This window comes from Vipera berus (assembly GCF_964194415.1).
Source record: "Vipera berus genome assembly, chromosome: 1".
NCBI lineage: Eukaryota > Metazoa > Chordata > Lepidosauria > Squamata > Viperidae > Vipera > Vipera berus.
In genome coordinates, this window is record NC_138202.1 from 27,840,012 (window position 1) to 27,862,173 (window position 22,162).

General features: G+C 37.2%; 1 protein-coding gene across 1 annotated transcript; it reads right to left on the reverse strand.

Annotated features, from left to right (window-relative positions):
* Window positions 1-4,507: 4,507 nt before the first annotated feature.
* Window positions 4,508-21,907, reverse strand: RTN1 (reticulon 1; the record flags this gene model as incomplete). The annotated part of the gene is made up of 7 exons (XM_081325372.1): window positions 4,508-4,982; window positions 5,998-6,056; window positions 7,534-7,580; window positions 10,311-10,380; window positions 11,712-11,850; window positions 12,626-12,833; window positions 21,847-21,907. 7 exons carry the CDS (start codon window positions 21,905-21,907, stop codon window positions 4,940-4,942), a joined length of 627 nt encoding a protein of 208 aa, XP_081181498.1. The 3' UTR covers window positions 4,508-4,939.
* Between the last annotated feature and the right edge of the window lie 255 nt (window positions 21,908-22,162).

The following is a 22,162-nucleotide window of genomic DNA, read 5'->3' on the forward strand; positions in this document are numbered from 1 at the left end:
TAGAACTGTGAGTGCAGTTTTAGCTGATACTTTTTATAAATGCAACCAAATCCATTATGCTTAACATCTTTTTAAAAATGAACGTTACTTCAATGGTTTGCCTAGGCACCTTAACTTGAGAAATTTATTCAAGAGAGGCTCTTAAGGATAAATAAATTTAACATGATTAACAGGGTCTTTAGGTAGAGTGCCTAAAGTCATACACGTATGTGCATATACACACATAAAATATAAATTATTAAAAGACCCAATAAAATAATAGGTAAAGGTTCTTTATGGCCCAAAAGCTTGCTGAAACAACACAGCTTTGGCTAATTTATGGAATCTCAGGAGGATGTGGTATTTTGGTACCTCTAGGGCAGGGTTGTCAAACTGCTGGCCCATGGGCCAGATGTTCATGCTAAAACCGCACCCACCCCACTGCCAGCAATGGAAAAAAAGTCACGATAAGTCGCAACATGTCACTTGACATGAGTTTGACAGCCCTGCTCTAGGGAGAGAAGGAATGGTGCTGGTGCTGAGATGGCCTATTATCCCTGGGGTGGGGATAGCAAAAAGATCAAGAAGCTATCTGCAGTCATGTGATAGAAATTCTATTCCTTTGCAAGCCTTGGTGGAGCAGTGGGCTAATGCCTCCTTAAGTAACACCAGCTGCCTGCAATTAGTGCAGGTTCGCATCCCACCAGGCTCAAGGTTGACTCAGCCTTCCATCCTTCCGAGGTAGATAAAATGAGGACCCAGATTGTTGGGGGCAATAAGCTGACTTTGTAATAATGCCGCTTGGGGGGGGTGAAAGCCCTAATAAGCAGGCATATACATAGAATGAAGGCTATTGCTAAGCACATTGGTTTGTGCTTAAATTGTAAGCCGCCCTGAGTCTTTGGAGAAGGTCGGGATATAAATGGGATTAAAAAAAACACATATTAAAAGGGGGTGGGGTCCAGTTGTGCAGGCACAGCTGCCATCTTGGCTTTTTCACTTTTTCCTGGATATTCCTACAGCTCATGTACTTCTGGTGGAGGGGGAACTCACAATAAATTTTTGTATTAGACGCAGACAACATGACATCTTCAGGACTCTTCTATACCACCTGTTAACTAGAGACTGCTGATGCTTCAAGAAACAACCTGGAGGACATGAACACTTGTTATTGCCTTCAGCTGACTTTCATCCTACTGTGGATGTAGCTTGTGCACATGTCTTCCTGTTTTGTTTCTGCAGTGATGCTCCCTCATACTGATTGGTACAAGTTTAGTGCAGACTGCGATGAATAGCATGGAAGTAAGTTTGCTAGTGGTGGGTTGTCCTGTTTCTGTTGGCCATCTGAGGACAAGGTAGATACACCCACAGCTCTGATTCCAGATTGATTTGGGGGAGCTGTTTGCCTATTGGCAGTAGGAGGATCAGGGTTTTCCCCACTGTACCAAATTGTCATCTCTTCCCACATGTCAACCCATAGAGGAAAGATTATGGAGAGAAAGAAGAATGGAAAGATTATTTGGGTGCCAGTTCTAGCACCAGGAAAACCCCGTTCCCCCCTCCAAAGGGAGAGAACCAAAGGGATAATAAGAAAGGAAGATAATAACCAGCAAAGAAATGATATCCTTATGCTTATTCTCTGCCCATATTGTTGCCAGGGGGAAGGAGAAACTGGGAGAGAAGTGTCAGAAGCAGCTTTCATGCCAGGAGCCATCTCCAAACAAAACATCCCTGCCACCTCTCTCCTTCTTTCCTCTATCCCATGGTCTGGGTACAAACAGAAATCTGCTTCATTACTGAAGCAGAACAAGGATGGAAGAATCTTATTCAACATTATTTTGAGAAGATATACTTTTTGGTCAGCTCCTGAACTACATGCCAGCATTTAACTGCTGCTGTGCATAATAGGTACAAGAAACAAACACCGCAATCTATCCTCGTTTTATTACTGAGACCAACTGCTTGGAAAACTAATAGAAACTATTTTGCAGGACTCATCTTTGATGAAAAATATATTTCTACTGATTGCAATGATAGTATTAGTATATTTTTTCATAAATTTTAACTGTGTTGTCAAAACTCTTGTGTGTTATCTAGAGCAGGGCTTTTCAACCTTTTCACCCATTGTACCACTTTTAGGATATGGCAATATCCAAGTTCCACCAGTTGCCTAGCAAGGTGTCAAAAACTTGATGACCAAAAAAAAAAGGAAAAAAGTGATGAAGTAGAGGTAGTCCTCGACTTACAACAGTTGGCTTAGTGACTGTTCGAAGTTACAGTGGCACTGAAAAAGTGCCCCTCAAGCCACAGCTGAGCAAGACACCTGCCTGCCCACCCGGTGATGCTCTTCCTCCTGTCCAAGGTTTTCATTGTTGTGAGCATTTCTGTTGAGGACTGGCAGTGGGGGTGGGGGTGGGTTTTTGGTTTTTATTCCCCACCCCCCTGATGGGTGATTACAGCAGGTTTTGGTCACTTCATATGACCCTGGGACACTGTGACCATCATAAATGTGAATCAGTTGCCAAGCATCTGCCACTGGTTCAGCTCATTTCCCCTCCCCCACTACCACTTTTCTAGGATGGTCGCATACCACCTGCTAGGTGCCAATGTACCACAGGTGGTACCCGTACCACTGGTTAAAAAGCCCTGATCTAAAGCAGGGGTCCCCCACCCTGGCCCGTGGACCGGCAATAGTCTATGGTCTGTTAGGTACTGGGTAACGCATGTGGCAGTGAGCAAACAAAACTTCATCTGTGCATCTGCAGGATCTAGGTTGCATACAAAACTACCACCACCCCGTCCATAAAAATATTGTCTTCCACGAAACTGGTCCCTGGTGCCAGAAAGATTGAGGACCAGTAATCTAGAGCATGGGCTGAAAGTTAAACCATGTAACATTACATAGGTGAAGAAACTTGGGGAAAATATTTACAGTATTCAATGGATTTATATCCTTTCCCTCCAAAACTCCAAGTTAAAGCCCCGGTTTCTTCAGGTAATACGTGGAAAAAGTGAGCCTTAAATCTACTTCCAGTCAGTGTAAACAATTCTGAATTAGGTACACCCTGGTTTGTAAGGCAATTTTTCATGTTCCTGTTTTACAAGATGGGATCTTTTTCATGATAAACATATGAAATTGTTCAATGTATTAAAAAGACATTCCAAAAATATTTAATACATTCTTGAGACTGCAATTCTATGTTTCTCTCAGTACATAACACTGAGTCAAAAAACACCAATGTGATAAAAATGGGCATGTCTATTGTACTGGCATGTACGTCTGTAAAACATATTTGACATAGCCATCTCCAGATCCAGTAATGAACTGGCTCCCTTGGCAGTTGGAATCAATAAAACTAGATTTTTGAAAGATATTATCTAGTTCCCGTGCTGCTGAGAAAATGTTACCTGTTAAAGACAGATTCTTCAGCAGAATCTATTGCTATTGGCAATTTTGTGATAGGCAGAAAGCAGTACAATATATAAATTCATAGTATTTATGTGATAATGACTGTGAGCAAAATGGCAAGAAGACCTTCCTTTTAACATTTAGTAACATTTATTTCTGCATTCAGTATCAGGTACATAAGTGCAAATATTTAAGAATCCATAATTAAATCCTACAGAGAACGTCATACAAATTTTTGATACGTATTACAAGCTGGAAGTTTTAATTTTCCCATACATGTAATCAGACCACTGATCCTTGAAGAGCAAAAAAAAAAACCCAAAAAAGAAAACAAAACAAAAGGTACTGGGTGTGTAGGTTTTATTTTCAATTTCTTAAGAGAGTTATACAAAATGAATGATGCCATTTAAGTACTGATTGCTCCTTGGCTTGTTTTTTAATTAGATGTGCCAAAAGAGAAACAATGACACTTGAAGACTCAGTCTATGATTCTAAATAGTCAAAGATAAAGCCAACCAGCAAACCCAGTGGACATAGAAGCAAAACTGCATCAGTGCACTAAGCAGGAAAGCCCTAGCCACATGTAACATTCAGAGTTATTTAAGCGATGCCGATAGAAGAAATGATAGAAGAAGCACTAGATAATAAAAAATAGAAAGTTCAATAGTAACTTTAGGTTCTCACCATTATGCACTTAAGAAGCAACACAAGAACCACACCTAGAACACTTTTCTCTTTACTATACTTTAGTGCTTGACACACATGATTGCAAATAGTCTAAGAGTACAGAAACAGCAGGAGAAGTGTGGGGGAGAGAAGCTGCTTCATCATTTCACATCTCTGAGATCATGGTGTTCGAAAGAAAGAAGAGTGAAGACAAATATACCACGTTCAGAGCAATGGTGTCATTCCAGCAGCACCCTCACTACATGGTATCCAAACATCCCTTTTTTCACCCCCAGGATGGAACTGGAAAAGAAAAAAAATAGTTCTGCAAATTTGAAGCAGAAGCCGGCTGTGCACAGTGCTGATTGGCTGCTTTCTCATGATGTCACTCAAATGTTTTCTTCTCAATCCCTAAAATAACTTTGCATTTTCAAAGAAGTAGTATGTTGTGTGGATATATATATATATATATAGGTAGATAAGAAGAGATGAATAAAAATTCATGAACAGTTATGCAATGCTCTCATTATTTTTTGTATAGCTGGGCAGCCAGCCTCAAGAATAGGGTGAAAGAGACTAAAGGCAGGTGGCTAAGCCCATTTTCGTTTGCACTGATGCCTGTCATTTTGGTTGTGAATTTCAGAGAAAGCCAGGCTCAACCTAGGATTGAGGGGCATGCTGCAACACTGTGAGTTTTTCCATTTTACATCTGCCTTCACCCAGAGAGAGAGAGAGAGAGAGAGAGAGAGAGAGAGAGAGAGAGAGAGAGAGAGAGAGAGCAAGAAAAAGAGAGATTAATAAATTATAAGTAAAAAGAACAGGGCTGTTTTCATCCAGACTCTCTTATCATTCACTCCTGTAGTTGATAGATTCTTGCTGCTACTTTTACTCAGCCTTCCTCTTAGCGCCTGGGATTTTTGCTTGAATTCTGGAGGTTGAAAAATAGGATTAAAAAAAAAAAGAAAATTAGTCACTCGGTATAGCTGTTTCACTACATAATTAATTTTCTCTGTTTGGAACTAATCATCAGGTAGAATTCCTTTCGCTCAGAAACATTCATTATGAGCTACAGTTATCACACATGGAAAAAGCTTCTTTTCTATTTAAAACCTGGACAGTTTTACAATCTCTGAGGAACCTTTTCTGAATTATTGCATTGCACACCCCTAAAAGAAAGTACATCAACAGATGAAACTTAGAGGAATAGTTCCTTTCCAGCACAATAGGAAACATTGTGCTGTAGATGTCTAAGGAATTTTTAAGGATGTGTTATCCCTAATAGTTGCAAGAGGGTGAATCACAAAAGATTTTTTGGGAAATTTGGGGCATTAAAAATAATGGAGTGATTTGGAACAATGCAGGAGGATATGATCATCCATAGAGCTATAGTTATCACTCCTTCAATAGCCAATTTAATGTAATATTGTCATTATATCCTAAACCAGGACAGAATACATTTTAAATCTGAAAAAAGTACTGTACACATTCCTCAAACTGCAAACTGGAGCCAGATGAAAAATTGACTTCAGATTAAAATTGTTGTTGTTAGTTGCGAAGTCGTGTCCGACCCATCGCGACCCTATGGACAATGTTCCTCCAGGCCTTCCTGTCCTCTACCATCTTCTGGAGTCCATCTAGGCTCACACCTACTGCTTCAGTGACTCCATCCAGCCACCTCATTCTCTGTCGTCCCCTTCTTCTATTGCCCTCAATCTTTCCCAGCATTAGGCTCTTCTCCAGTGAGTCCTTCCTTCTCTATCCAAAGCTTTCTTTATATTAGGTGTCTACTTAGGGGGTGGGGGGTAACTTTCTTGGTGCTAAGTAGTTTCTATTCTAAGTAACTGGAGGACAGAGATTTATGTGTCCCTAATACTAAGTACATAGAAATCTGGCAAGAGTATTCTATTCATCCTGGTATTAAATAACTTGACTAGGTTACTCACTTTGCCACAACAGTATTTATGTGGGTCCTCACAAGCCCCAAGTATTGATCAATCTGTGCCTGAAAATGAAAGAAAACAGAAATCAATGGGGAATCAACTATATTGATATATATGCATTTTTATATTTTATAGTGGTGATTTTTACTAAGCTCTTGTTGAAAGAAAAATCTTCATCAGGGTCCAGTCCAAGCCAGTAATAAACAACATGGGGACTGCTTTAGAAAGAAGGTTGTAGCTTATTGAAGCAGAGAGCCAGACAGAAAGATGGCTCTGGAAAAACTGACCACATGTAGCAGGGAGTGGTGGGCTTTCATAACTTCTTGAGCTTTTGTTTGGAGTTGTTCCTGTGGCATGAACTTTGACCTGAGTCTGAGTGCACCTTTCTGGTATTCTGATGGTGGTGGATTAATCCTATTATGTCCCAAAGGTCATATCCTGCTTCCCTGTGGCTGTGGCTGATGACTGTTGGATTTTTGGTGTGAGGGATTGTTGATTCTAGGGATCTTTCTTTCTAATCCCAGCTTCCTGGCTCCAATTTTTTTGACAAGATTATCACATCTACATTTCTGCAGACCTGGTTTCTGTTTGGGGCAGAGAAACCTGAGGGGGGGGTTAGTTTCTGCCTTTAAATACTTTGAGGAAATATATTCTGCCATTTTAATATTTCCCAAAATATTTCTTTCCCTGGATTCTTCCCACACTCTGTTTGTCTGCCATATTCCCCTACAGTTAAAATCTGAAGCAACCTTTATGAAAATATTGTTGCAATCAATCAAAATAGGAAAAATACACTCACTATGAAGTAGAAATTATCTTCCAACCGTATGGATTATATTAGCATTAATTAATTATTAATTACGCAGCAGGGATAAACCCAAACCAGCTAGCAGGTAATAAACAAAAGCAAAAAACCCCCAAAAACTGGTATCTGAAGCCACAATCTTGTAATCATTTACTTAAGAGAAAACAAACTGAATTCAAAATTGACATTTAAAAGGGCAACATACAGAATCTATTGGGAGAAGATTTCAGTCTTCCAAATAGTCTTATTATGGTAGCTATTGTTGAACAAAAGACAACCAGTTTCAAACTACCGATATATAAATTATCTGGAAGTTCAGTTCTGTCATAGATGAACTAAAATGAACTGACAGAATTTTATCCCATTACCCATCCACATGCCAGGATGTTTCTGCTATTAATTCATCACTTTGTGAATGGTAGTTGGGATTTTTGTCTAATGCATGTATAAATGACAGGGCTTTTATGGACCTGCCTCAACCACCATCTTGCATTTGTTGTCATCTTTTAAACTTTTCTCCTTGTAATCTCAAACAGATTTTGCAACAGTTCAAACCACACAGGAACTTGAATGACCTGTGAATGTACAAAGATATCAGTGGGACAAATATGCGTATTAAAAATTGATGATGATGATGATGATTACTACTAACCTTGCCCCTAGCTCCTTATTCATCCATCTATATAAGTACTACTTATCAAAATGAAATCCATAAATTAAACTTTCTTACATACCTGATACTTGTCATATACCACAGGTAGAGAAAACATTGAAACCACAGCTAGAAAGAGGAGAAAAAGAAGTCTTAAGCATATTTGCAAGTATAGTACACACTTGTGCTCACCATTCAAAGGCATAACAAGGTTGAAGAATAATTGCTATTCCATTCTACGTTTGAATGATTACAAGACAGAGAGGGAAAGGAAAGACCTGGTACAGTTAGAATCTGATGTTTATCTCTATTACCGGTAATTAATGAACCATGAATCAATGTATTAATGCCACCAAAGCTAATCAATGTATTCACCAGGGCCGATCAATGTGTAATACTATTATATAATAACATGTGGCTTGATGCCATGGAAATTCATGGCATAAAGCTGAATAATGTAGCATGTGAGACTTAAAGCAAGCCAAAAGGCCAGAAAGGTTTGTTTTGGAAGATTTTAGTGTGTGCAACACGTGGAAAAAAAAATGGGACACAAAGCAACAGATGGCCTCCTGTTGGTCTGTATGATATACCAAGAGGTATGAGAAAATTCCCAGGATGGGAATTTGATGGATTGGCCCACTTTCATCGGAAGGTATAAAAATGTATGGAAACTGAAGTTGTTTGAAGCCATCACAAACAATGAGCTATTGTGCATGGTAATGGCACACTTCAATACTTCTGGGACTGAACTTAGCCTCACTGTCTAGCTTTTGAATTGGATATGTATTCACAGAATACATGAGTGATGGAGCTTTTCATAAAGGAAGTAAACAGTAAAAGCTGAAAACCTCCATTTATTTCTAGATAAACCTAATCCCAGAGGTCCTAAAGTCTAGATAAGAAAAAAAATGTATAGCACAAGTGGTGGCATAACACTTCCTTTAGTGTGACAGTATAAACCAAGAGGCCATGACCTAGTCCTAGACATATCTCAGATTTTGTATGAGATTACATTTTAGTTTAATGTCTTGGCTGTTTTTATAATCATTTCCAAAGTAGAAATGTCCCCACAAGAAGTCTTTGTATGAGACAGAACCGTGGTGGCACAGTGGTTAAAATGCAGTATTGCCAGCAGTTCAATTCTTACCGGCTCAAGGTTGACTCAGCCTTCCATCCTTCTGAAGTCAGTAAAATGAGGATCCAGTTTGTTTGGGACAATATCCTGACTCTGTAAACCGCTTAAAGAGGGGTGTAAAGCACTGTGAAGCGGCATATAAATCTAAGTGCTATTGCTTCTATCAGTTTGGCTTATTTATTCATCTAACTCAGTAATGTTTGTTCAGAATATATGACTATCATCTTTACCCTTGGCCTTTATAACTGCAGTTTGCAGGAAAAGACACAGAATCTTCTGTAAGTGAAACTAAGTGCTGTGATGGAGTGTCTAATGAAAAAGAAGAGGAGCAAAAAGAACCATCATTTCCGAAGAGGGGGAAGCATGAAAAAGGGAACAACTTCCCCTTAATTATGGTAGGTATAAGCTGACCTGGAGAATTGTTTTGATAGACTTTCAAGATTCTACTATTCTATCTTTAGCAATTGAGATATTTCTAGAAATCTAAGTGGTTATTGTTTCCTGAATTCACAGGGTTTGACAAGTCCCTTCCTTGCTACATTCTTGTAAAAAAAATAGTACATTTGGACATCCTAAACTGTAATTAATATTGATGCAATACCTCTTTTTTAATGAACAGGTCTAAGTTACCTAAACATTAGAGCATTCATAATCTTCAATCAATACTGAACAAATAATCATTGTTATTGAAACAATGTATTGAATGAAGATGTACAACAAAAAATTATACAGAGCAAGTACAGAGGATGTGATAACATGATAATTACTTTACTATTGTACTATTAAAATTATTTTATTAAGGGAACCTGAGAAGTTGAGAGTAGGGGAACTGGGGGAAAATAAAAGGCTGGAAACATAATGTAAGAATAAAATCTAAGTCTCCTGAATTAAAATGTCTATCATAATTATGGGCATATCAGCCATGAAATGAGGACCACTCAGAAGCTTCAGCTGGTACAGAATGCAGCCACGCGAGTTCTTTTGGGGGTCTCCCGATACTCCCATGTTACACCTCTGCTCCGTGAGCTGCATTGGCTTCCGGTTGCCTTCCGGGTGAGATTCAAGGTGCTGGTGATGACATACAAAGCCCTACATGGCATGGGTCCGGATTACCTACGGGAGCACCTACTGCCGGCGTCAACTTCCCTCCGTCCTGTACGCTCCCACAGAGAGGGCCTCCTCAGGGTACCACCGGTCAGAGAATGTCGACTGGTGACCCCCAGGGGGAGAGCGTTCTCGGTGGGCGCACCAGTCCTTTGGAACCGCTTACCGGCTGAACTACGGATGTCCCCCGACCTTTGCTCCTTCCGGCGTGATCTAAAAACTTATCTATTCAAACAAGCCGGCCTGGTCTGATGGGTTTGGGGTTTTAACATTGTTTTTAACTAACTTACTACATTGGGCACAATCATTTAACTTTAAATCTTGTATCCTGTATTCTTATTTTTATTGCCCTGTACACCGCCCTGAGTCCTTCGGGAGAAGGGCGGTATATAAATCAAATAAATCAAATAAATAAATAAATAAATAAATAAATAAATAAATAAATAAATAAATAAATAAATAAATAAATAAATAAATAAATAAATAAATAACAAATATGTACTTTCTAAAGAAATTACTGAAAAAAAAATTGACAAAAAGAGAGGGACATATTTCACTGAAACCACTCAATCTATTTTAACTACAAAATTCTTGTGATACAAATTAAAAGAAATGATTACCCATTATCAGGAGAGTTAGGCCATTGAAGAGAGCTCCAACGTAGGTCAACAACCACATTAGTACTGCAAACTGAATTGGAAATAATACAATAATTACATTTCCCACAACCATACCAGACTACCAACATAATAATAATAGATATTGGAAAGCTTAGATGTAATGCTTGTTTGCTCATTATTATTTCATTAAATACATTTAATTATATTTCTGAGATGAGCATTCTGTTGTAATCAATGCTTTGTGGTCAGTAGTTAATAGGGTATAAATCTAAATCTTGTCTTAAATTCCTAAAGAGGAAGGAAGGAAGGAAGGAAGGAAGGAAGGAGTTTCCTATTTTTCTGAATCCTTAGAGCTGTACCTTTCCCCCACATTTTGGCAAGTGAAGGAAGAAATAAAAGTATAATGTTATCAAGTAAATTGGCATTTCTGGGATATTGCAAGGAGATATGCATGTGGGGTGGTGGTGGGGAGGGAGGGAAATACCTTATCTTGAGCATGGTATCTGAAAAATAATATTGCCGTTAATAGGATTGGGGTTAGGGTTAGGTTGCTTTTAAATGTTAATGTTCATCCAATTTCTAAAAATGGATTATTTTGATACTCTACTACTATGCCCTGCAATTTTAAGCTTCCACTTAAAAATACCCCAAACTTTATTCCTTTTAATTGAGAACTTGTGTTCTTTAGTGGGTGTGGACTAAGACTGGGGAGAAATAAATCCACTCTCAGTCATAGAAAGCTGCAAAGTTATCGTGGAGATAAAATGGGGGGGGGAAAGTCCCCTAAAAACTGCCTTGCGCCCCTATAAAAAAAGTGGAATGCTGCTCATTCGTGTTCATTTTATTCATGCGTAAATAAAATGAACATGAATGAAAAATTATATGAACTCTGGGCTCTCAAATGTTACAGTGTTTTGAGCCAGATTTTCAGTGTTCAATAAGAGAGAGTTGGGGCCTTTTTAAACTTCAAACTCAGCAGAAGAAAAATGAGTTGTTCAAAATTAACAAACATGCTAAGTGACAGATTATTGAACTGAGGGGTTTTTTTAAAGCACGTTATAGCATATTCTGAGAGCTAACAAGAAACAGTGTAGGATAAAACAGCTTCAATTCAAGCTGATTGAAATAAGAAGCACTTGTTATAATTACAAACTAATCTGATCTTTTTTTAAGCATCAGTCTGATCACCATCATACCTCATGACATTGAATTCTAGTTATTAATTATATATTGATTTTCTTAAAAGAAATATTTTATTTACTTCTCCAGCACTAGCCATAAAGTTATCCTTTGAAAACCTTAAAGGAATCAATATGGGCACTCAGGGAATGTAACTCTTCCATCATGAATCTGAAGTTCTCCCTTCTCTAAATCCCCATTCTTGTTTTGTGGGTCACCTACCTTTAAGGAATCTACCAGATCCTGGACCAGAAAAAGCCGCCTAAGCTCTTTGACTGTGCTGTTCACATAGGATTGGAGGCAGTCTGTGTATTTCTGAATCTGTTCCTGGGAGAGAGACATTTCCATTTCCAAGTAGTTTCTGTTGGGGAAAAAAACCTAACTCAGATTGCACTAGCTGAATTCTTCTCTCTTATACAGAATTTTTGGGTTGCAGACTAAAACATACCAAGTACAGGGAAAGACAGCCTCTTAGATCATATTTCATTTATTTATTTAAATTCATTACTGTCTTACTTTTAGACCATATATACTGTTTAGAGATGATAGCTTTCAACTGGACAAAGCGCTAAAGAGAAAAAAGCTGTTAATTTCAGGGGCAAAAGCAATGGAAATGGATCCAGAAAAGCCTGGGTAAATAGAAATATTACTAGCCCTTCACGGGGTATTTGGTTCCTTATCCATACTGTCAGCAAATATTATATACATGATTGTTGTCCATGTGAAGCTGAGAAATGTTTGAAGAAGGAAGGATCTTAAGGTTTCCCATCAATGATACTGGGTAGCTTTTCCTCCTTGTTTGGATGAAAGCAGTCATATCTAATGTTTAGATTTGAGCAAGAGAAACTTACAGTCTGGAGCCTCTTTCCTTTTGACTTGACTGATCCCATCCAACCAAGCTCAACCGTTGGCCAGTTAAACCTTAAACATACATATATGGATATTTAGCCCCAAGGTTAATGTGAAATACTAGTGGTTGCTAATTGAACTGGCAAACAATTCAGTTGAATTCAGTCAATTCAAGGATGGAACTGGGTAATGATCAAAGTGGGAATTTATTTCTCACTTTATTTCTCTAAAAATACTTTTAACTTTTTACTAATTGTTGCACTTAGAAACAATCGGAAAGCACTCACTTGAATGGGTGTCCTTCATCAGTTTTTTGCACAGCCTGTAGCACTGATTTGTAGATTCTGAAGCTGATGGTGGCTGAGAGAGCTGCTAATGCCAAGTAAGCAATTACACTGACAACACTGAACTGGGTTAGGGAGAACAATAACAGCAGGATGCTTCCAAACATGATCCCAGTCTGCTTGATGTCACGCCAGTATAAGAGATCAATAGCTGGAGGATGAAAAGCAAAGAATAAATTTTCCAGAGATGGCAGAGATTGCCATCACAAATTCATATATATTGAACATTATGCCAAAGTTGCAGCCTCATTAAATGATTATAGGAGTATAAAGAATGTCCAGCAGTTCAGTCCTATACAGAGTGCCTACATGTGGTGAAATTAATTTGTATTATTTTATTGGAAAGATAACCAAGATTTTAATACCTTTTTCTGCTTTCTTCTTCTGATATGCTTTAATGCTTAACATTATAAAAAAAGGGGTAAATTCTGCTTGCTTAGGGAATGTATCCCCATGCATATGGGCAAACTATTTCTGTGCTTTCAAACAATAATCATTCAGGAGCACAAAGACCTAGAGGGATTTAGCTCAAATATGCTATTTACCGGTACTTGCTTTGTTGCAGAAATTAGCACATTTTCCAAAAACAAAGAACTATGCTAGTAAGTTCAGATTGTTTAATTAAGGTTGAAAATATCCAGAAAAAATAATAGGGAAGTAATAAAGTAATAAAGAAAGAGAAACAAATTTAACCATTAACTTCAGAACACATTTTCAGGGAAGTTTATACAGGAGACTCTTGGCTGCTTATGTATATGAGGAAATCAAATTACCATGAAATTGTCAAACTTGTGGAAGATGGAAAATGAACTGTCTACATGAATAAAGGAGGAGAACCTAGTACACTAACCACAATATATAGAGTAGAAATGTTCTTCAATTTAACTGGCCAGAGCACAATGAAAATGGGAATACTGAATCAAAAAAACAGAGCCTATGTCCCAATACAGTATCTGTAGACATCTATATCCATGGATATGTCCTTTAATTCCTGTTCCCGCCTCTCCCAATGATTTTTATTTGTTTATTGTGATTAGCTATTTTATTAAGGAGGCACTATGCTCTCAAAAGACCAGTAACCAATTAATGAATTTGCGGATTTCATATTAGATTACACTATAATTAACATGGTTTGTGAATTCCTTGGAATTCACATAACTTCATAAAACTTTTACAAACACTATGCATAATTTGCACAGATTTCTATTGAAATCATATCCATTATTTCTTGATACACATTTTATGCAAATTATTATCTTGTTTTTGTGATATATATCCTTCTTTAAATAATTCTGTTAACTTAGGAAACCTGATGAACTGACTACCTGTTATAATTCAACTAATGATTACACATGACAGTGAATTAAATTTGCAAAAGTGGGTCAGGATGATTTACTGTGGTTAAATGCTACTTGAATTACAAAAAAATGAACCCAAAAGGAATATATCAATTCTGCTCATCCTGACATTTATCATCCCAGCCATTTCTTGAAACTAAGAGTATGGTGCCTATTTTAATCGGCTGGAGCCATACATTGGTTATCTGAAATCTAACTATACTTTGAGATGTTCACAAATGATTCACTTTGTGGATCACAAAGGCAAGTATCTTTCTTTCTCTTCAAAGTACCTCATGACCATAATCAAAAGGAATGACAACAAAACTGAATACAGCAGTTAACAATAGCAGCAAGAATAGATAACCTTCCCATCAAAAGGTACATCTAAGTGACCTTTCCTATTTTTATTTTTTTGGGAAAGTAAAGTAAAGAAGCAGAGAAATGCTTTTAGACTTTTAAGACGTTATTACTGTAACTTTAGAATAATGTAGTGTTATTACTCATGGTTTGTGCTTCTTGTCTTGGCTATAAAAACACATCACAATCAGACTTGCAAAATTCTCAATAAAAGTAGTTTTAGCCTTCCTATGGAGCTGATTCATGGTCTGGTATTCTTGGTGGGATTGACATAGATGGTAGGAACCAGGAGTAAAGGGGCACTAAGATGTTACTTCTGGAAACAGGAGGATTCTCTATAATATATTCTAACTATTTCTAACTAAGTAGTATATTAGAGAACTATAAACTCCATGACATTAACATTTCCAAACCATTTGTCCATATTATATCTTTTTTCGGATTTTGTCATGTGCTTGTTTATATATTTTTTTCAAAGTAATCAATCAATAAAAAAAACCAAAAATAGAACATTCCTTGAGGGGCCCGATAAATATATAATATTTTTGATGAATTAGTTTCATCTTTAAATCATAACATATTTCACATTTCAAAACTGAGTGGAAGTTTTCAAGATCTGAACCCTAAAATGTGTCGAGATCTCAAAGGTGGTACATATATGTTCAATGTTCTCCAAATGATTCAGGGAGTGTGTATGGCATGTTACCACCTAATTCTCCTATGTCCAACCCTTTTCCAATCTCCAACAAGTGATATTGATTTATTTATTTTGTTTACAGGCTTTTTTTTCCCTTCTGAGAATTCAGGGCAATGTGCATGCAGTATCCTCCTTCTCCTGTAACAATTCTGACATAAGCTTGGCTGTGCCAGAAGGAAGAATTTCAAATCATCCAGGGAGTTCTGTAGTCAAGTGAGGGTTTGAAATCGGTCTTTCCTGATCCAAGTACAATACACAACACTACAGATAATATTTTGAAAACATCACTGCAAATGAGCTTGGCATATGGCTCTCATTAAAAGGAACCACCGGAGTTGTTAACTACCACTTTTGCTTAAGTATTTTTACCAGAAATGTGAGACACAGCAAGAAAAGCTTATTCCAGATCTATAGCAGAAGATTAATATTTGTTAACTACTGCATATAGAAGCGTTGTTGGAGCAGAAATGAGGGGCTTGTACAAAAGGTTTCAGAGGTCTTTTCTCCTTCTCTCTCACAATAAGCAACATTCAGATGTAACACCACATCAGAGTTTTGGAGAAAAGGACTACCAAACCAGCAAGTCTAATTTCTGATATGTGAATTCATGAATCAGAAGAAATGTTCCTCTTCATGAGGCTTCTGTACAACATAGACTTTCTCTCCCTTATGAGCCTGTGTACCATAGAGACAAGGCTGAACTTATGAGGCTGAGTTCATAGGAAACACCAACTAGCAAACTATTCTGAAAATTGTCTGATGGATGGAAGGAAGGAAGGAAGGAAGGAAGGAAGGAAGGAAGGAAGGAAGGAAGGAAGGAAGAATTGGTATTATTAATTAATTGGTAATGTTGGCTCATCAGTAAAGTACAAATAGCTATTTCTTATGTGTGATGGAAGATGGGTATCATCAAGTTAAATTTGTCTTGTGATGATTATATGGGCAGTTGCTTGCCATCAGAACCCACAATATTTTATTGTCCATCCTGGTAGGCAAAACAATTTCCAGGAAAGCAACATAGTATAACCATGTAAGATTGGAATCATCAAATAGCCAGCAAACAAGCACTGCGTTGCTGAGGAAACCCTGGACAGATATGCATGTTTTCTAAGAAAAGAATGCAAGAACTGAATTAAAATACCCTTTCCTAATCATGCGTCACTGAGCAATGTATTTGCTAACATTTTGAAGGGATGACACATTGATTCTACCTGTGGTCATTTTAAAATCAGTCTAGTAATGAAGTCTTAGTAATGAAGTCATTACTAAGTATTTGTGCATTAGAAAATCTTAGGTCATCTAGTAAGTGCTGTTTATATATTTGAAGAAGATACTAAAACAACTAGGCAATTACTATTATGCTACCTCTGCATTCTGATTTTCCTCCAAGATTTAAAATTTTTTAAAAAATAATCTATCATTATCTATTGCTGCTAAAACCCTAGTGTGTCTCTGTTTGTAACCTGAAAATCCTTCCTTCACCTTTCAATTAATTTTAACAGTATTTAATCAGTCTTGCCTCTTTCTATTTTTTTTAACTTTTACATACAGTTTTTATATTTTAACATTTTATTGTACATTACCCAGAATCCCTTTTTTGAGGGAGATGGATGTTCAAATTGTGAAAAATAAATACATAAACTTTCAGTTAGCCCAAACCACATATTATAATGCAACAGTTTTTAAAATCAAAGTACCTCTGATCCACTATATTAAAGAATGTGTACAAAATCTGGGACCTGTTATTATCACTGAATTGAAATTTCAAGGATCTTCAAACCAGTTGTATTTATTTATTTATTTATTTATTTATTTATTTATTGATGGGATTTATATCCCGCCCTATCTCCTGAAGGACTCAGGGCGGCTAACAACAAAACATATAATAGGTACAGAAATCAAGATAAAAATAAAATTAAAAACATCTGTGCAATAAATTAAAATTAAAAACTAAAAAATAAATTAAAAATTCTAAATATAATTAATTAAAATGCCTGTCAGTCCAGGTCAGCCTGGTGGAAAAGGGAGAGTTTTGAGGCCGCGGCGAAAGGATTGGAGATTTTGGGCCATCCGAAGCTCAGGGGGGAGCTGATTCCATAGGGTTGGCGCTCCCACAGAGAAGGCCCTCCCCCTGGGGGTCGCCAGCCGACATTGCTTAGCTGACGGTACCCTGAGGAGGCCTTCTCTGTGTGAGCGTACTGGACGATGGGAATTTGTTCCCGGCAGCAGATGGTCCTGCAAGTATCCTGGGCCTAAGCCATGCAGGGCTTTAAAGGTAAGTACCAGCACCTTAAATCTCACCCGGAGGGCAACTGGTAGCCAATGCAGCTCATGCAGGAGGGGTGTAATATGGGAGTATCGGGGTGCTCCCATCACAACCCGTGCAGCTGCATTCTGCACCAGCTGAAGCCTCCGGGTGGTCTTCAAGGGCAGCCCCATGTAAAGAGCATTACAGTAATCTATACGGGAGGTAACGAGTGCGCGGGTGACTGTACGTAGGGCATCTCGGTCCAAAAAGGGGCGCAATTGGTATATAAGGCGAATCTGTGCAAATGCCCCCCTAGCCACGACTCCAATATGATCTTCAAAACTGAGTCATGAATCTAGGAGGACGCCCAGATTGCGTGCTCTATCAATGGGAGGCAACATCTCTCCTCCTATAGTCAAAGATGGAACCTCTTGGACTAAACGAGATGACGGTATGTACAGCCACTCAGTCTTGGCCGGGTTGAGTCGAAGCCTGTTTTCTCCCATCCAAATCTGTACCGCTTCCAGGCAACGGGACATCACATCGAGGGCATCACTGGGTTGGTTCGGGGTGGAGATGAATAGCTGGGTATTTGCAAAGTTGTTGCTGCTGCAGCATCCACATGGCCAGGTACAGTGACATGACTGTAATTTCTAATGCTTCTTGGCACTTCCCATGTGCAGAGTCAATGGGGAAGCCAGCAGGAAATTGGAAGTCACTACAAATGTTTTGCTGTCCACCTGCAGTTGTTTTGTTTATCTCTTTAGGTAAGTAAATACTGACAAAGAATGACCCTATGGGTCATAAGTTCTTTATCCATAGGCTCTAGGCATAATTCTTGATGCAATCATCTATATTTGCCATAAAGCCATTGAATTCATGGGTTTTGTTTGATTTACTGTTTATGATATTTTTAGAACTGTCTGGGAAATTGTAGACAACTCCAATTGATCTTCAGATCAATCAGAATTCTATTAACAAAAAAGCAAAAAGGATTTTTTTCAGAATTTAAACTGCAGATATTTGCTGTTTCTATTCATTGCTTGTTAATCATTATTAATGTTTAAAATGTTAATGTTTTAATGTAGTATCCTGAATTATTTTATTGTGTTATGTGACATTCTGGAAATCCTATATTTGGAAAAGTTTGTGAAATCTTCTTTTAATAATGCATGAATAAATTAATTTCTATAGTGTTCAGCAAAGATAACCAGAAGCAGGACTGCAATCATGCAAACTTTGGGCAAAATCCTATCTCTTAGCTTCTGATTCCAAGATGTTTAATCAAAACCACTATAAAATCATGATCACAAAGAGACTGGTAATACATTTTTCTAACAAATTTTGTTAAAATTTAGTCAGCAAATATTAATCAGCTAGTTAGAAATTTTAATTGGGAAAGGTGCTATCAGAGTTCTGATTTTTGGTTTTCAGAGGTTAACAGCTCTCCTTTTATAATGACTGAAAATCACATTATATGGAGAATTTGCATAAAATGCTGCTGAAATGGAAACCAGTGCTATATGAATGCAAGCCGAATTTCATATAAAAATAAAACACAGAATATACACTGAAAGCTACACATTTGGAAAGATGAGCTTTAATCATTAAAATTTGAATTGATTAGTCAATGGAAGATGAATTGCAGAAAACCAATTTTAATAGCTGTGATTGGAGACTAAGAATTAAGGTTTTTATCTACTGACATTATTTTGGCTCCATTATATTAATATCAGACTGAGGGGAAAAAGAAACTTACAGGGTTTTTTTTAAGATGATTGTTTTTATTTAATTTTAAATTTCTCATTTCCTTGGAATACTTTGAAATTATTTGGGGAATTACAAATGGACTTTTTAAATCTGCTAGCTACACAATTGGTTGTTTTCAATAACCAATCCATCCATTAACAATTCCTTAATCTAGCCTTGTCAAACATGATACTGTCTGGGTATTTTCTGATTACAATCCTCATTGTCCCAAGCCATTCAATAAAACAAACGTATAAGGAAAAACAGTACAAACATGTGTTATAACATATACTGATCCATAAATAGCTTGAAGATACTTAATTTGTGATGTAGCAATAGAGTATATCCTTACTGATTGCAGATAAAGATCTCTTCTCCATTTCATTTCTATAGATCCTTAAAATTCTAAAGCTTGCTTATAGTTTAAAACATCTTATAGATCTGTATAGACAGATACAGATCTCTGATAAAAAAAACAGTGTTTGAAAAAATGTTTTCATTCAAATCCAATTCATGAATAGCCTAAATCAAATCTTTTTGGATGATGCAACAACACATTCAGGTTTTTGAAGGTCTCATGCTATCCATCAAACCTGAATGTAACCTGAGTTTCAACCAATGATGTTATTGTATTTATTTTAATACTTTCAGTTGTAAGACTGTAGATTCCAAATCTCAACAGCTGAGCAGTTTGGATGAAAACCTATCCTGAAATCTTGGTTTGCTTCATGTGTTTGTCTTTTGTTATATTCTTTGCTCCAGCCATTTGTTCAGTCATCTCTCTAGACACAATCCCAATTTCTCTTAATCCTGTATTTTAATATATTCTTCTATTTGATTTTCCACCAATATTGTATATTTATTTCTGTCGACTTTACCGTCATTATTTATCTAATGAAGACTGTAAAAATGTCTGTAATGTTTTTATCTAATCTAAGCAAATATAGATTTTCCTTTCACTGTGAGTTTAAAACATTCTGCTTTGTTAAATTTAGTATTTATCACTAGGTACTTTAAGAAATTATACTGTAGCTCTATTTGAAAACCCAAACAGCTTTTTTTTGTTACATTTGTTTGTTCAACAAAAGGTACTAAAACTTTATTCCAACTTAATCATTTAGTCAGAGTATAGTCTGTAGCAATCCAGTCTATTTTGAGCAGTATTAGCTATTGTAAATAAATGTCATATTCACAACAGCAGATTGCCCAAGATTTGATTTAAAAGATCTAGCCCTACATAAATTCCTCTAGAAACCCACAGGGTTTACTTCTGAATAGATAAATATAATATTATGCTATAAGTCAAGTTTACTGTCATTCAACAGTTTATTTAATAACTATATTTCCCCGTGGACAATCTAAGAAAAATGTTAGTGAAGAGTATCTTATATGTAAAGGGAAAATATCAGTATGTAACATCACATGCATTCATATTTTTAAAAAATTACCCAATATTATAAAAACAAATATTATACATTCATTTATAAACAGATTGTATTAATTTATATTCAGTAAAAAAACATTTTCTGGAAAAATTCTTTTGTTGACTTGAGACATATTACTTAATAAATGTACTTTTTAAAAACCAGAAATGCAACATCCTAGACTGAGAATTCTTTATAGAGCTATCCTAAGAATAACCCAATTTAACCAGATATGGGAAAATAATAGTCTAGTTAATAATGGGACATCTTTCCCCTGCTCTCTCAGTAGTTATAACATTTTAGTCAACACATACACAGGCCCTTATTTGTTACATGTACATTACAAACACTAGCTATTTGAACTGTATAGTTAAATGACAAGAAGGGCCTTCCCAAATAATACAATATCATAAAATAAAGTAAGATCTAAAAACATTGGCAGACTGCAAATAAGATTACTGAGCAGGTCACACAGCATTTTTCTGTTACCAAAACAAAGGGAGGTTATCGGTAGCAATGAAGTCTGCATAAAAATGGCTGAAAAGCTGTATTAGGCTAAGAGAAGGTAGCCAGCCACACCCAATGGGAAGTGTTTAAAATAAATCTTGTGTGACAAAAAGGGAGAGGTAGTATTGTTTGCTTCTGGTTTTTTCCCCTGCAAGTGATGAAGATCACAATATATTTTGATATGTTGGTTTTTTTCTCACATCTACAATAGCCTAAATGACTGGCAATAATGAAGGCAAAGGTACAGAACAAAAAAAGAAGGGTAAGACAGCTAGACTTGTGACCTTCCATCATCAAGTGGAGTTCTCACACTGTTACAATTGTCTATGGAGAACGGCAAGCAGGGCTTTCAGAATGGGTGTGTCTCACTGCCCCCCAACGCAACACACTGAAGCTCACTCCAAAACTGACAATTACAGTACAGCCGACACCAGAAACAAACCCCAGCCCCCATGGCTGCCTCCCAGCCATTCAGATGGGTGATCCCCTAAATTGCAGATGGGGGTACTTAGAGATCAGCAATAGGCTGGCTGGCAGAGTAACTGTCACCCAGAGACAGAAGCAATATAACATTTGTAAAAAGGATGTATGGGAGAAAGAAAGCAAAAGGATGCAAACAACATTATTGGGTTGGGTTTTCTCCTGTTTTGCTTTAAATGAAGGGAAAAAAACCCCAGCCCAAATAAAAATATGCAGAAAACGAACAGACTCCAGAAATGTTATAAAGATGATGATGATGATGATGATGATGATACCAAAACTATACAGCCCTTCAGAGGTGTTTCTGCCATCCCCTTTGCAAATATTTCTATGCATGCAGAATTAGAGTAGAAAAAAACTACCCTGGCCTCTCCAGTTGCTCCAGAGACAGTCCATCTTCGTAGAATCGGCACTGGCTTGCATCTTGCAAGCGGAAAATAAAAATAAAGGACGGCCGGGTCTGTAGCTTCTGCTTGGGTACTGTCCTTTTCCCCCACTTCACTCCAGCATTCCAAAACATAGAAAGGGTGACCGGGTCTCTCAAGCTGCTGCTTTTCACCCCCTTATACTGGCTATGGAGAGATGCTGTTAAGCAGAGCAGGCGAGGGTGGGGGAGGGCATATTGTAAGCGCTGCGGTCTCCACTGCAGCAAATCAGCAAAAGGATGCTGCGATTGCT